At 41.6% G+C, this 13,520-nt stretch overlaps 1 protein-coding gene across 2 annotated transcripts in view; it reads left to right on the forward strand.

The window, feature by feature from the left end:
- The window catches only part of Atg5 (autophagy related 5), a 94,203-nt gene that overhangs the window by 22,950 nt on the left and 57,733 nt on the right, over positions 1-13,520 (forward strand). Inside the window, exons 3-5 of one of the 2 annotated variants that reach the window (XM_021174066.1) lie at positions 244-371; positions 5,644-5,722; positions 12,711-12,873. In XM_021174066.1, the coding sequence (XP_021029725.1) occupies positions 244-371; positions 5,644-5,722; positions 12,711-12,873 (370 nt within the window). The remainder of the gene's footprint in view (positions 1-243; positions 372-5,643; positions 5,723-12,710; positions 12,874-13,520) is intronic. The other variant, XM_029482723.1, reaches the window with a different exon arrangement.

Raw genomic sequence — 13,520 nt, forward strand, 5'->3', positions numbered from 1 at the left:
ATAGCATTGGAAATGTAAATGAGGAAAATGCCTAATAAAAAAATATAAAAAAAAAAGGAAAGAAGCATTTGCTTTTTTAACCTCTAGCTTTTAGTTTCTATAAAAAGCAGGTTATTGGGATTAAGTAGTCAAAATAATACAAAGAGCACAACTGTTTCCCTTACTATTAAAAGGCTTACTTAATATCTTTGTTTTGAAACAATAATGAGTAAATAAATATGGCTTTTCAAATTTTCATTTCAGTTGCTTTTGCCAAGAGTCAGCTATTTGACGTTGGTAACTGACAAAGTGAAAAAGCACTTTCAGAAGGTTATGAGACAAGAAGATGTTAGTGAGATATGGTTTGAATATGAAGGCACACCCCTGAAATGGTGAGTTTTTCTTCTTTGTTAAGCACTAAGTATATGCTAGCTTTAAGAAGGTATAGTGTCCTAAAACCATTGTGAAAATTTCTACAAAGAAAGAAGGCCAAGCATGGTTCCTGTAATCCCAGCATTCAAGAGGCTGAAGCAGAAAATTGCCAGTTTGTGGCTGCCCTGGTCAGTATATCAAATACCAGGAAAGCCAGCACCATACAGCAGGACCCTCTCTCCCACCGCCCCCCACCAAAAAAAAAAAAAAAACCAACACACACAGAAAAACAGGAAAGAAGTGACTAGTCTAGCATATAAGCAAGAGTTAAACCATTATACAATGCTTTGGAGACAATATTCTGCCTTGTCCAGCATGGCCTTTAACTCTTAGTTAGATTCAGACTCTTAACATGTCAGAAACCAGGCCTTATGCGGCACACCTGTGACTCCAGCACTCACAGGTAGAGGCCAGAGGATCAGAAGTTTGTCATCTGAGGGTACATAATGAGTCCAGCCTAATCTACATGAGACCCTGTCCTTGTCCTCAGCTCTACCCACTACTTTCCACTCCCCGACCCCAAACAAAAATAATGGAAAGAAAAAAAAAAATTCTGCCTTCCCAAGCAGTGCCATTAGAGATAGGGACCCAGTGTTCAAATACCTAATCTTGGGGGACATTTGTCATTTAAACCATCATAAAAAAGGGGGAGAAATCTGCCTTCTGTGTGGATGCATTGGTGATTTTATGATAGATTAATGTATTTTCTTTGTTAAAAAAAATTTGTTTTTGATTATGTATATGCCTCTGTGTGTGTGTGTGTATGTGTGTGTGTGTGTATTGGTATATGCAAGTGTGTCCAGGTGTGTGTGTGTGTGTGTGTATTGGTATATGCAAGTGTGTCCAGATGCCCATGGAGGACATGAAGCATCAATACCCCACAACAAGAGTTACCGTTGGCTATGAGCCGCTCTGGATGGATGCTAGGCATTGATCTGGGGAATCTCTGGAAGAGCTTTGTCTTGTTAGTGTAGGTGTGTGATGTCCCATATAGGTCAGAAGAGAGTCTTGGATCCCATGGAACTAGAGTTACTAATGGTTTTGAGCCACAATTTCAGTGCTGGGAATCGAACCTGGGTCCTCTGCAAGAGCAGCAAGTGCTTTATACTGCTGAGTCAGCCATCTTTCCGATCCCGAGTATGTATTCTTAAGTGCTGAGATTATCTCTCCAGACCCACACCCTAGCTGCTATGCTATTTTTTAAAATTCTTCAAAACCCCTCAATTTGGGTTTACCCATGTGCAGATAAGGTTTTGATATTCTCTGTTATTGAGAGTCCTATATATTGTGCTTCCAAACTGTTTAAAGTAGAGAAGTTACAAAGGGAAGGCTGTGGGAGAGGTGGAAATACACTGGGTTCCTGCATTCATGTTTCGATTTGCATGCATTTGGTTGCAGAAAGGTGTTGACAAGGACAATTTAAAAATAAAATTTGAAAAATACAAATAGGTTAAAGCACTTTCTCCCGATTTGGGAATATTAAAATGAAGAGGCCTTGAAAGAGGCTTAAGAAATAAAGGAAATTACTTAATTAATTAATTAATCTTGTGTAGCTGACAAGGACAGCTTTAGGAGTGAACTTCTGGGATCTAGGTTATATTTTTAAGGTTATGTCTCCTAGATACCACATCAGTAATGTTTGGACCAATTTCTTCTTTTTACTTCAGTAGAGTGATTGGCTTATGTTAGCTTCCTACATCCTTTGAGAAAGCATCCTGCTTCCACCCATCACTGGGGATTGAACCAGGGGTCTTGGGCATTTTAAGCAATTCTCTTCTTCTGAACTTTATTCTCAGCTCTCTTGAAAGTCTTTTTCCCTCCTAGACAGGATCTCTGTATCCCAGGCTGGTGAATGCTCACTCTGTTATCCAAGCTTGTGTCAATCTCTGTGTTTCTGACTGTGGCCTCTCAGCTATTGAGATAACAGGTGTATGCCAGTGATTGCCTTGAGAGCTTCAGCTCATGACTTGAACTGCTGTCAGTCTGCTGAACAGTTTCCCCCTAATCTGTTCTCTAATTTCCTAGTTGCTTATTTTAATTTGCCCAAATTATAACAGAAAGCTATTTAAGAAAAGTAGTAGACAGACTGAATGTCCAATAAGTTAAAGGTACAAGCCTAGCATAATGGTCATGCTCTTAATCCTAACACTCAGAAGGCAGAAGCAGGCAGATCTCTGAGTTTTAGGGCAGCCTGATTTGCATAGTGAGTTCCAGGACAGTTAGAGCTATATAGAGAGGCCCTGTCTCAAAAAAGAAAAACTGTTATTGGTGCATAGATAGGTTCTAGGTCATAGTCGTGCTTTGTCTTTGTCATGGAGCCCAGCCCCAGCCCTCATGCATTTGTGTTGCTAACTTTTAAGTTGTCTGAGAAACAGAAGTGTTGGTCCATCTGAAAACTGTCCTTTTTGGAATGACCTAACTGGACAGCAGAGGGTGCTCTAACACTGCAGTTTAAGGAGTGAAGTTTCTATTACTGAAACTTAAGTGTTCATCGCATGTATTTGATACTTGTAGACTGCAGTTATCTTAAGAGAACAGTTCCATATTCTCTGAAGACTACTTTGGCAGTCTGTCATATTAATGGGTAAAATCAGGTTGGCTTTGTTGCTCAATAGGAGAATACTGGCCTCGCCTATACAAGGCCCTGGGTTTAATTCCCTACTGCTGCAGGGAAAGATAATGGGGAGAAGAAAGAAAATGAATTATATCTTCAACATTTGAGTAAAAAATTAAGAAAGTTCTTTTGTTTTGGTAATTGTAAGATAAATATATCTCTGCTGTGATTTTTAAATATTGTATGAACCATTTTCAGAATGGGGACTGTAGATAGAAGTAAGAAGTTAATACTGACTTCTGAATTGAAAAACAAACAAATCCTGCTGACCTTAAACGTAGATAGGATGCAATGACTGAGCAGCACATGTGACCTCCAGAGCACATTCCCACAAGATGTCCAGTGTGCACTCACACAAGATGTCCAGTGTGCACTCACACAAGATGTCCAGTGTGCACTCACACAAGATGTACAGTGCACACTCACACAAGATGTGCAGTGCACACTCACACAAGGTGTACAGTGCGCACTCACACAAGATGTCCAGTGCACCCTCATACAAGGTGTACAGTGCACGCTCACACAAGATGTCCAGTGCACACTCACACAAGATGTACAGTGCACACTCACACAAAATGTCCAGTGCACACTCACACAAGGTGTACAGTGCACGCTCACACAAGATGTCCAGTACACACTCACACAAGATGTCCAGTGCGCACTCACACAAAATGTCCAGTGCACACTCACACAAGGTGTACAGTGCGCACTCACATAAGATGTCCAGTGCACACTCACACAAGATGTACAGTGCACACTCACACAAGATGTCCAGTGCGCACTCACACAAAATTTCCAGTGCACACTCACACAGGTGTACAGTGCACGCTCACACAAGATGTCCAGTGCACACTCACACAAGATGTACAGTGCACACTCACATGCAGCTCTCTTGAGAACTCGGGATGCTCGTCACAGTTTGTAAATAATGTGGAGATTACTCCCTTGGCTCCATGTTTTGTCATTTTTAGCTTTTCCATTCATTTTTGTAAGGTTGTGAGTTTGGGGAATTTAAAAAATTATTTTGTAAAATGGGCCTTTTCAGGGTTAGGGGTAGTACTGGACATCAGACTCAGGCCTTGTAACTAGGCGAATACATTTAATTACTTGGGTTTTTTGTTGGTGTTGCCCTTGATTTACTCAGTAAAAAATAACTTGTGAATCTTCAATGTGGTGATTTTTCTGGGTAAGAAGCATTTATGTCTGTGACATGACTTGGGGCAGTCGTACTCCAGTGTATGGACCATCCATGCATGCCCACCCATGCAATTTGAGTGCTTGTGGAGTTAGAGGACAACTTTTAGGAGTCTGTTCTCCAGCTCAGTCTAGGATTGGTAGGTAGCATTAAATATGCAGGCTTGTTTGACCCACCCTCCCTTCCTCCCTCCCTTCCTCCCTCCCTTCCTTCCTTCCTTCCTTCCTTCCTTCCTTCCTTCCTCCTTCCTCCCTCCCTCACTCCCTCTCTCCCTTCTTTCCTTCCTACCATTCATTCATCCATCCATCCATCCATTCATTATTGAATGCAGGGTTACACATAGCCGTGGTTGGTGTCAAACTTGCTGTGTTGCTGAAATTAAGCATTGAATTCTGGATCCTGCCTCCATTTCTTGAACGCTGGGATTATAGACAAGTTCAGCCATGCCTAGAGGGCTTTGATGCTTTTTTGTAATAACTATTCTGAATCTATATTAAGAGTCTGTAACTGTATATGACATACATACATAATATTATCACAAACCGGGGGTTTCCTGCTCTTTAGGTGAATGTCTGTAGACTTACAAATTTATAAATTTTGAAAACAAAAAGCAAGGGCTGGAGAGATGACTTACTGGTTAAGAGCACTGACTGCTCTTCTGGAGGACCTAGGTTTAATATTCAGCATCCCCATGGTGGCTCAGAACTTGTCTATAACTCCAATCCCAAGAGATCTGATGTCCTCTTCTGGCCTATGAGGATACTACATGCATGTAGTCCATAGACATACTTGAAGATTAAAACACCTATACAATTTAAAAATAAAAGTCAATTTAAAAAAGACTGGCTTTAGTAACTCATCCCTCAAGGTAATTAAATTGGACTAAGAGTTCAAGGACAGCTTAACCTATGGGAGATGCCATCTCAAAAACGGAACAAATCAGTCGCTGTGAAAGCCAGATGTGGTTATGCATATCTGTAATCCCAGCATTTAGGAGGTAGAGGTAGAAGGATTGATTGCTGTGTGTTTGAGGCCAGTGTGGTTAAGATAGTAGCAGGCCAACCAGAGCTGCATAATGGAGTTGTCTGTCTAATGTAAACAAGATATTTTTGTGTTTAAATAAACTTACAAAGAATAGGTCCCTCTTATAAGTACTGGGATGATAATTTAACCCTATAGCAGCTGTTAAGATTCCCTTGAGTACATTGAAACTGTTCTTGGAAATGGAAAAGTTAGAAGGAAACACCTGGCAGCTGGATGGAGCGTGTGTACTGACCAATCATGTGGCTGCAGTTACTTTTCTGTGATCAGCCAGTAAAGCCTGTGACAGTGCGTGGTAAGATGTGCTGGAAATTGGTTTGGGGGTCTTAGTTACAAATTTATGTATTTTTTTCTCTCTTTAAGATATACCTTTCATTTTTAGGCATTATCCAATTGGTTTACTATTTGATCTTCTTGCATCAAGTTCAGCTCTTCCTTGGAACATCACAGTACATTTCAAGGTATAGTTTAAATAGCCATTCCTGTTTGTTTTATTTGCGGTTCTTAATAGAGTAGAATTTTTTTTCAAAGAAATTATTTATTTCTCCTTTTTATTTGTTCTTAAGCCCATGCTGGCCAGAAACTTACTATGCGGATGAGGTTAGCCTCAGACTCAAAGTGATTCTCCTGCTGAGCCAGACCTCTGTGCTGGGTTTGCAGGCAGGTGTGTGCTTTCTCCTGATTGAGTGTTTTAGGATCGTCTGTCACTTCTGACTTCCCATGGCTATTTCTGCCCTAAAATAGTCTCCACTTTCTTCCACGTTTTTGAGAAAACCGTTTAATGTATAAACATCTTTTCTTTTTTAGAGCTGGGTAATCTATGGTTTAGACTTATAACAGGTTGTTCTATATAGCCTATATATAATACAGTTATATTTACCAAACAGTCAAATTCCCAGGTGTAGACATGGGCATGAGAGCAGAGATTGGAATAACTGATACAGTTGAGAAGATCCATAGCTACTTGGATAGAAGTGTAAAGATTTTGTGAGCCTCTGTTTTGAGATACAATTCCTTGTAGTTTTGAGACCAGGTAAACGTATTGTTGTGTAATTTTGTCTTACTAATTGAGAAGTACTGGTCATGGCTGAGCATAGGTGACACACTGAGTGGCTCTGGTGCCCAGGAGGCAGAGATACAAAGGTTCTGGGTTCGTTCAAGCTCAGCTAAGATTTGGGCTGCGAAAGCAATTTGAGTCCAACCTTGACTACATAATGAATCCATCTTAAGAAGAAGGAGTAAAAATGAAAAATTAAAAAAAAAACTCATCCTGGTCTCCTCCCTCTTTCCTTGTGCTCCACCCCTCCTGCTCATGACAGGCATTGCAGGAGTCTGAAGTACATCTTGAATTATCATTAGTAAGCAGCTCTCCAGTGGCAGTGGGCAATGGAGAGGCATCAGGAGCGGGAGGAAGTCATCTTGTCAGGGCTGCTCACTCAGTCGGCTCTCTCCTAAAGACTCTGGCCCACTCTTCTCACGGTGCTCTTCCTCCATACTTTAACTCGCTGGCCATATATTATTTCCCTGTACATGTTAAAGTGCTTTGCAAAGCAGTGTGCTACTATATTTTAGTTATCCCACAGCTGTACAGGTGGAGCCACCATCCTAATAGTGTGCATGAGTTTCACTAGCCATGGTGTATGTGCAATGGGCAGTTCACGGTGGTATGAAAATAAGACTACTTCAAACAGAGACAGAGCACCAGTATTGCCTAACAAGCCTGTCCTCTTAGTTTTAGGAATACAGAATAATCCTAGTACTTGGATTAAATTTTAACAGTTAACTGTCATTTACTTAACAATCTGCAGAGTTCATAGCCACCGCACTTCCAGTGCATGCTTCCAGTTGGACCTGGGCTGTTGAGGATTTCAGTGCAGTTGTTTGTATAGCAGCAGCCTTGCAAAATAGGCCTGAGTTTTGTAGCCAGTGATGAGATCTCATTAAAACAGACCATTTCACTTTTCTTTTTAATTTTTAAATTTTTATTTGTGTGTGTGTGTGTGTGTGTGTGTGTGTATGTGCAGGTCAGAAGAGGATGTGGGCCCCTTAGAACTGAAGTTGTAGGAGTTTGTGAGCTGTCTTGCTATAGTTGCCAGGATCTGTTTTCTGGTCTGCTGACAAAGCAGTAAGTGCTCGCTCGCATCCTCTGAGCCTCCAGGTTGGATTCCGTCTCATCCAGTTGACCTGGGCTACTGAACGTGATATAAGCATTTGGCACACATGCCATCGCCTTCTACAGCCGTCACATGGTTTTCTGGTGTTGATTTCGTTCGGCTGTTTCCTTCCCATCCAGTATGTTCCTACCAGTTTTGTGTTGGCTCCGTGGGCACCTCAGTGGCTTCTCCCGGCCTCACAGGCACTGCAGTGATATAATATAGGGGCCTCCGTCTTCATCTCTATCCCCATCTGCCTGCTCCCATGGGTTTTTCAGCTGCTGAAAGAAAAGCTTTAGTGATGTCCCTGGGTTGCTTAATGTGTGTATGTGTGTGTGTGTGTGTGTGTGTGTGTGTGTGTGTGTGTGTGTTAAAGTGTAAGGACTAGTGCAGTAAATGCTGAGATCCTCCTGTTACGCTGCCAACTATGCTCTAGGAATTTGGGATATATGATTGAAGGACACAAAGACACTCACACAGTAAAGACACGTCAGGCTGATTTAGAGCCTGTTTTTAAAGGTTATAACTGACCTGAATATTGTTAAAGAAATTAAATGTAAATTGCAGCTCAATATCATTTCTGGACATGGTTATAAAAGTCTTCAATAAAAATTAGCAAATTGAAGCCAGCAGTACCTAAAAAAGAACAATACACATATTGCTGACTTTATCTCATGAATATAGGATTGATTCAACACCCAACAGTCAATCAGTGTAATTCATTGCATTAGCAAAATAAAGTAGAAAAGCCACACAACAAAATCGATAGAGAAAAAGAAAGGAGTCCAATGGCCAGTGCCATGCAAAGCCTACTCGAGCTTAGGAATAAAACACGGCTTACTCAGTGTGACCAGCGGCACAGCAAAAATCTTACTAAATAACGTGGTGTTTTGTTTTGTTTTTTAATGGTTTTTAGAGCTGAAGAGATGGTTCATCAGTTAAGAGCACTGGCTGCTCTTCCAGAGGACCTTAGTTCAATTCCCAGCAACCTCATGGTGGCTCACAACCATCTATAATAGAATCTAACACCCTCTTCTGGTATGCATGAAGACAGCATACTCAAATACATTAAATAAATAAATCTTTAAAAAAAAAAAGATTTTAGGCTCATTCTATGAATGAATATTTTGCCTAAACGAATGTGTGTGCTTGCTATCTGTAGAGGCCAGAAGAGGTGTCCTGTCTTTTGGAACTAAACTTATAGATGGATATGAGCAGCCATTTGGATTCTGGGAACCCAGCCTGGGACCTCTGCAAGAGCAGCAAGTGCCCTTGACCACTGAGCTGTCTCTCCAGACCCCTACATGATGGATTTGAATCTAGAAGAAGACAGTTATATAAGCAGTTCTGCTATAATCCAGCATGTTTTCCTTAAAACAAAACAAAACCAAAAAACCACTCCTGCTTAAGATTGTGCAGTTAAAAACCACAGGTCTTTTAGGGACAGTCCAAAGCCTTTCCACAGCATAGTTTTACTCAGGCAAGTAGCTAAGAGGTATGCAAACGCTGCAGTAAGGAAGGCATTGCAAACCAAACGTTTGCTCTGGAGAGGGCAGCTTGAGCAGGTCAGCTGTGAAGCTGTGGGAGGGTCGCTTGGAGCCAGAAGTTGTGTTGGCTGGTGTTTGTGAGGGTGGTTGCTGGCCTGAGGTATTTCTAACATGGAGGCTTCCGACAGTCTACATTTCTGGGTACAGAATTCGGTGTGCATCCGCTGTCTCTCGTGGACGGTATTTGCATAAGGACACACAGAAGTCACATTAGGTTCATCCTCTTACCTCATGTGCCAGCTGCTTTGGAACAAATGCAAACGATTTGTACAGAAAGTTCACAGAACCTATGAATTACCAATAAATACATGAAAGGTGCCTATCATCTTTAGTCATCAGGGAAATGTAAATGAAAACCAGAGAGAGAGATTACTTTACATGTCCTAGGATGACTGAGATGGAGAAGGCTGATGATACCCCTGACATTGAGCCCAGAGCTGGGAACGTGCTGATGAGAGCCTAGCGCTGCCCTCTCACTGCAAGAAAGTAGTTCAGCAGCATTTAAATGCCATCAAGCGAACACCTGGATCAGTGTGGACAGTATTGCAGTTTGTAGCTGTATATTGACAAAGACGAAAAGATGTCTACTAGGGCACTTGCATATTACTGTTCACAGCAGCCTTATTAACCAAGTAAAAGTTGGAAATAATCACACTAGCAACAGGATTTCAAGATTAAACACAGTAGTCATTCACTGACACCTTAGTAACAGAAAAGAGTCGGTTTCTGTTGTGTGCAGTCAGTCACAGTAAATCTCAAGAGCATGCTAAGTCAGTGACACTGTATTTTACATGATTGTATTTGTGAGATGTTATTATAGGCAAAACTGGTGCAGTAGATTATGTCAGTGGTTGCTGGAGTAGGGAAGAGGGAGCCTGCTGCACAGGGCACGAGGCACCTCGTAGTACACTTTGGTAGAGAGTGAGGGAATAGTAGTAGTAGTTGCAGTTAACTTTTGCTGAGGAATGCGGGATGTGGTTGCTTATCTGTTGTAAAGCTATTATCTTGTTTGGTTTATAGTTCTTCAAAATTCATCTAGCTAAAACTTCCTATGTTTCATTACATATGAATCATATCTCTATAATTTGACTTATTTAAGAAAAATACTGATAAGAAAGATACTGAGAAATGAGGTCATTATCTCTGGTTTATAGACTATAAGAGTTCGGATGACTGTGGATATGTTAACAAGCGTTATAGTTCTGGCCAGTATTATTACTACAGAGTGCAGTATAGGGACAGTATAAAATTCCGCCTTGACTTGGTGGGTGAAAGGGAAAGTGTCCTGGATGTCGTCCATGGAAGCTGAACCTGAGCTGAAGATTTTTTGGCCAGATGTATAAGTAGATAGACAAGGGGAAAGAAATGTTCAGATAGTTGGTGTGAAGACAGAGATGAGAGGGTGTTGCTGGGAGAACAAGTGTTTGGAGCAGGGTGTGTGTGTGTGTGTGTGTGTGTGTGTGTGTGTGTGTGTATTAGGGTGGGGTGTTTAGGGCAGGTTAGCAGACTCAGGTAATTTAGAATCTTGATGGCTTTGATTATATCCTAAAAGGTCTTAATTTTTGGAAGGTCACTATGACTCTCAGTTCAAAACCATTAAGGGTGGGTATAAGATTGTAGACATGTGCCCTTGATAGCTTAAACTCTGATATGTCGAAGCCTAGAGCCAACAGAGAGGGGTCGCAGTTGAAGGATTGCCCAAATCAGCATGAGCTGTGCACAAGTATGTTGGGGATTACCTTGATTGTTAGCTGACATAGAGGGTGCACCCCACGCCCCACCCCCGTGGATAGCACCATAACCTGGGCAGGAGGTACTGGACTGTATTAGAAAGCTGGCTGAGGATGAGCCTCCTGGTTAGAGAGCTAGCACACAGCTAAAAGGCTTATGTGAATGTGTGGTGATAGATCATAAGAGGTGTAGCCAAAGAGAAGTTGAGTTTGGAGTTGGTGTTTGGCTTTAAGTAGGTGTTTTCAGTGGGAAGAATATATTTATGTATGTGGAATGCTACTAAGAGGGGAAAATGAGCAAAGCTACTCCATGGGAGAATCTAAAGATTGGACAGATAGGACCTAGGAAACATGATGAGAAAAAAATATCGTATAGACTATAGCAAGGAGTGATGAGGGGTTAAAGCTAAGCTTGTAGGTAGAATTAGAATCTTACAAGAAAGAAGGAGACACTTAACTTGGTGTATGGGGTGCTCATTTTAGCCCTGTTTCCCTTTCTCTTTTGTCTTTTGTATTCTAAGACAGGGTTTTGTAACTTTGCTTGGCCCCCAAACTGCAAAACCAGTGACTTTAAATTCATGCTCCTCGAATGTTGAAATTACAGGCACGTGTCACCATGTCTGACTTTAACTTCTGTCAGCTTTTGGGTTGTGGGTGGGAGGCACAGAAGGAATGGGTTATAAGTTCGCATAACCCGTGCTGGTCTCAGATTTGCATCCATCTTACCGCTACCTCCTGAATCTAGAAATATAACAGGCTTGGAATTACTTTTCCCAATATATTCTTTCTTTTCTTGGAAAATAATACATTAGAAGAAATACTTGGGGGAAAATGCTCTCCCAATCCGTTTATGTACACCAAAGTCATTTTGGGAAACTTTTTTTTTTATTTTTATTAAATTTATAAACTATGACTTCATATTTTTCATTCTGAAAGTTGTGTCTTCTACTAGAGGTGATGGTAATCCAACAGTGAGAGCTCATGGTTAATAAGATATTTGATTCTTTTCACGTGACATGAAAGTATTGCTTAGTTGCTTTAACAAGTGGTATTGCTAATAGATTGAATTTTTTCACTTACTTGTAAGAAGTGCTTTAATCTAATGATATTCATTTACTGATAACCCATCTAGATACATTATAGACAGTCAGTGAATATTCTAACTAATGCAGTTATAATATCTAGAAAGAGGACCTAAGAATGTAGCTCAGTGGTAGAACACAGAACGTCCTGGCTTTGGCCCTTAGAATGTGGTAGGGATTGTGTGTGCAAAGTAATAAAAAGATCCCTGCACACCTCCAGTGAATGCTCTCTAAAGGGAATCTTCCTGATTGTCCTGTAAAAGTAAAATGGAATTTATTTTGCCATGTTTTCAGTTTGGAAGATAATGAGAGTGAGCACGATGTTACTCTGTCTGTAAGAGGTTGTTTGAGTCAGGAAGATACCGATGTGCACACAATGCTAGTGCACATTAGGAGAGATAGAAATGTAATGGATCAAGGATCTGTTTGTAGCTTCACTGTAGTCTTTACTCCCACTTGGGTGGATGTAAAAGAGATGCCCCACAGTGGGGGCAAGGTAGGGCAGCCGTGGTACAGCATCTGTCACAGTGCGCGTCCTTCAGCTGCCTTGGCTGTATAAGTACCTCAGCTCTCTGTTCTATTACTGCCCTCCCTTGTCTCCTGAGTTCCTATCATTGTGATTTCAAAGCCTTCCTAATTGAGCTGGGCCTTCTGGTTCCAAAGGCCACACATTTGTGATTGCTAGTGTCAGTTATAGGTGTCCTACATGTGATATCCTTAGGAACATACAAGAGGTAACTTCACAGATGAGGATTATTGGGAACAGTACAGATTGTGTCAAATGGGCAATAATTACTCAATTAATTTTTAAAATATTTGTAGCTATCATGATAATGAAATGTGGCATGCTGTGAACACTGGTGAGCGGGGAAATGTAGTTCTCCTGAGACGCTAACTTATGTCTGCATACTTGTTTTGTGTGTGTTTCCTTTGATAGAGTTTTCCAGAAAAGGACCTTCTACACTGTCCATCCAAGGATGCGGTTGAGGCTCACTTTATGTCGTGTATGAAAGAAGCTGATGCTTTAAAGCATAAAAGTCAAGTGATCAACGAAATGCAGAAAAAAGACCACAAGCAGCTCTGGATGGGACTGCAGAATGGTAACTACACAGTGCCTGACTCCTGATTCTGTATACCGTAGTAAGCAGCCATAGCCCTGTGAGCAGGTCATGCTTTAGCCGTATGAGTTGGCCCTGGCCACCAGGCCCAAATCCACACAGTATGTACTCCACTTCAGATCTGCACAGTCATCTCTTCCATTTCAGCTTGCCAGTGTTGCTGTGTTCCTGGTTCTCTCTCGCAGGCTGGCCACATGATTTTAGAAAGAGTGTGGTTCTCATTCCTTAGACATGGCTCTATTTTGGATCATAGTTGGAAGATGAATGCATCCTGAAAGGTCTCTACTCACACCAGGGCTGCAGCTTCGGCCTCCGCTTCTTCACAGTAGTACATTTGCTCTGTGCTTGGCTTCTCCATTGCCACACTGTGATTTCGACTCCGCCTGCAGGCTGGCTCCGTGGTTAAAGGCACTTGCCAACAAGCCTGACAGCCAGCGCTCAGCCCCCACCCATGGAAGGAGAGAAATAGCTCCCGTGATTGTCCTCTCTCTCCATGCCATGGTGCACACAGATAGATAGATAGACATAAAGATGCTGACGTCAGCTGTGGAGTGTTTGTGAAGGCGGCTGCTCCGTCGTCTCTGTCTGGAAGACCGCCTCTCCTTTTCTGCCCGTTGAACTTCTCATGT

The sequence above is a fragment of the Mus caroli genome, chromosome 10 (genome assembly GCF_900094665.2).
Source record: "Mus caroli chromosome 10, CAROLI_EIJ_v1.1, whole genome shotgun sequence".
NCBI lineage: Eukaryota > Metazoa > Chordata > Mammalia > Rodentia > Muridae > Mus > Mus caroli.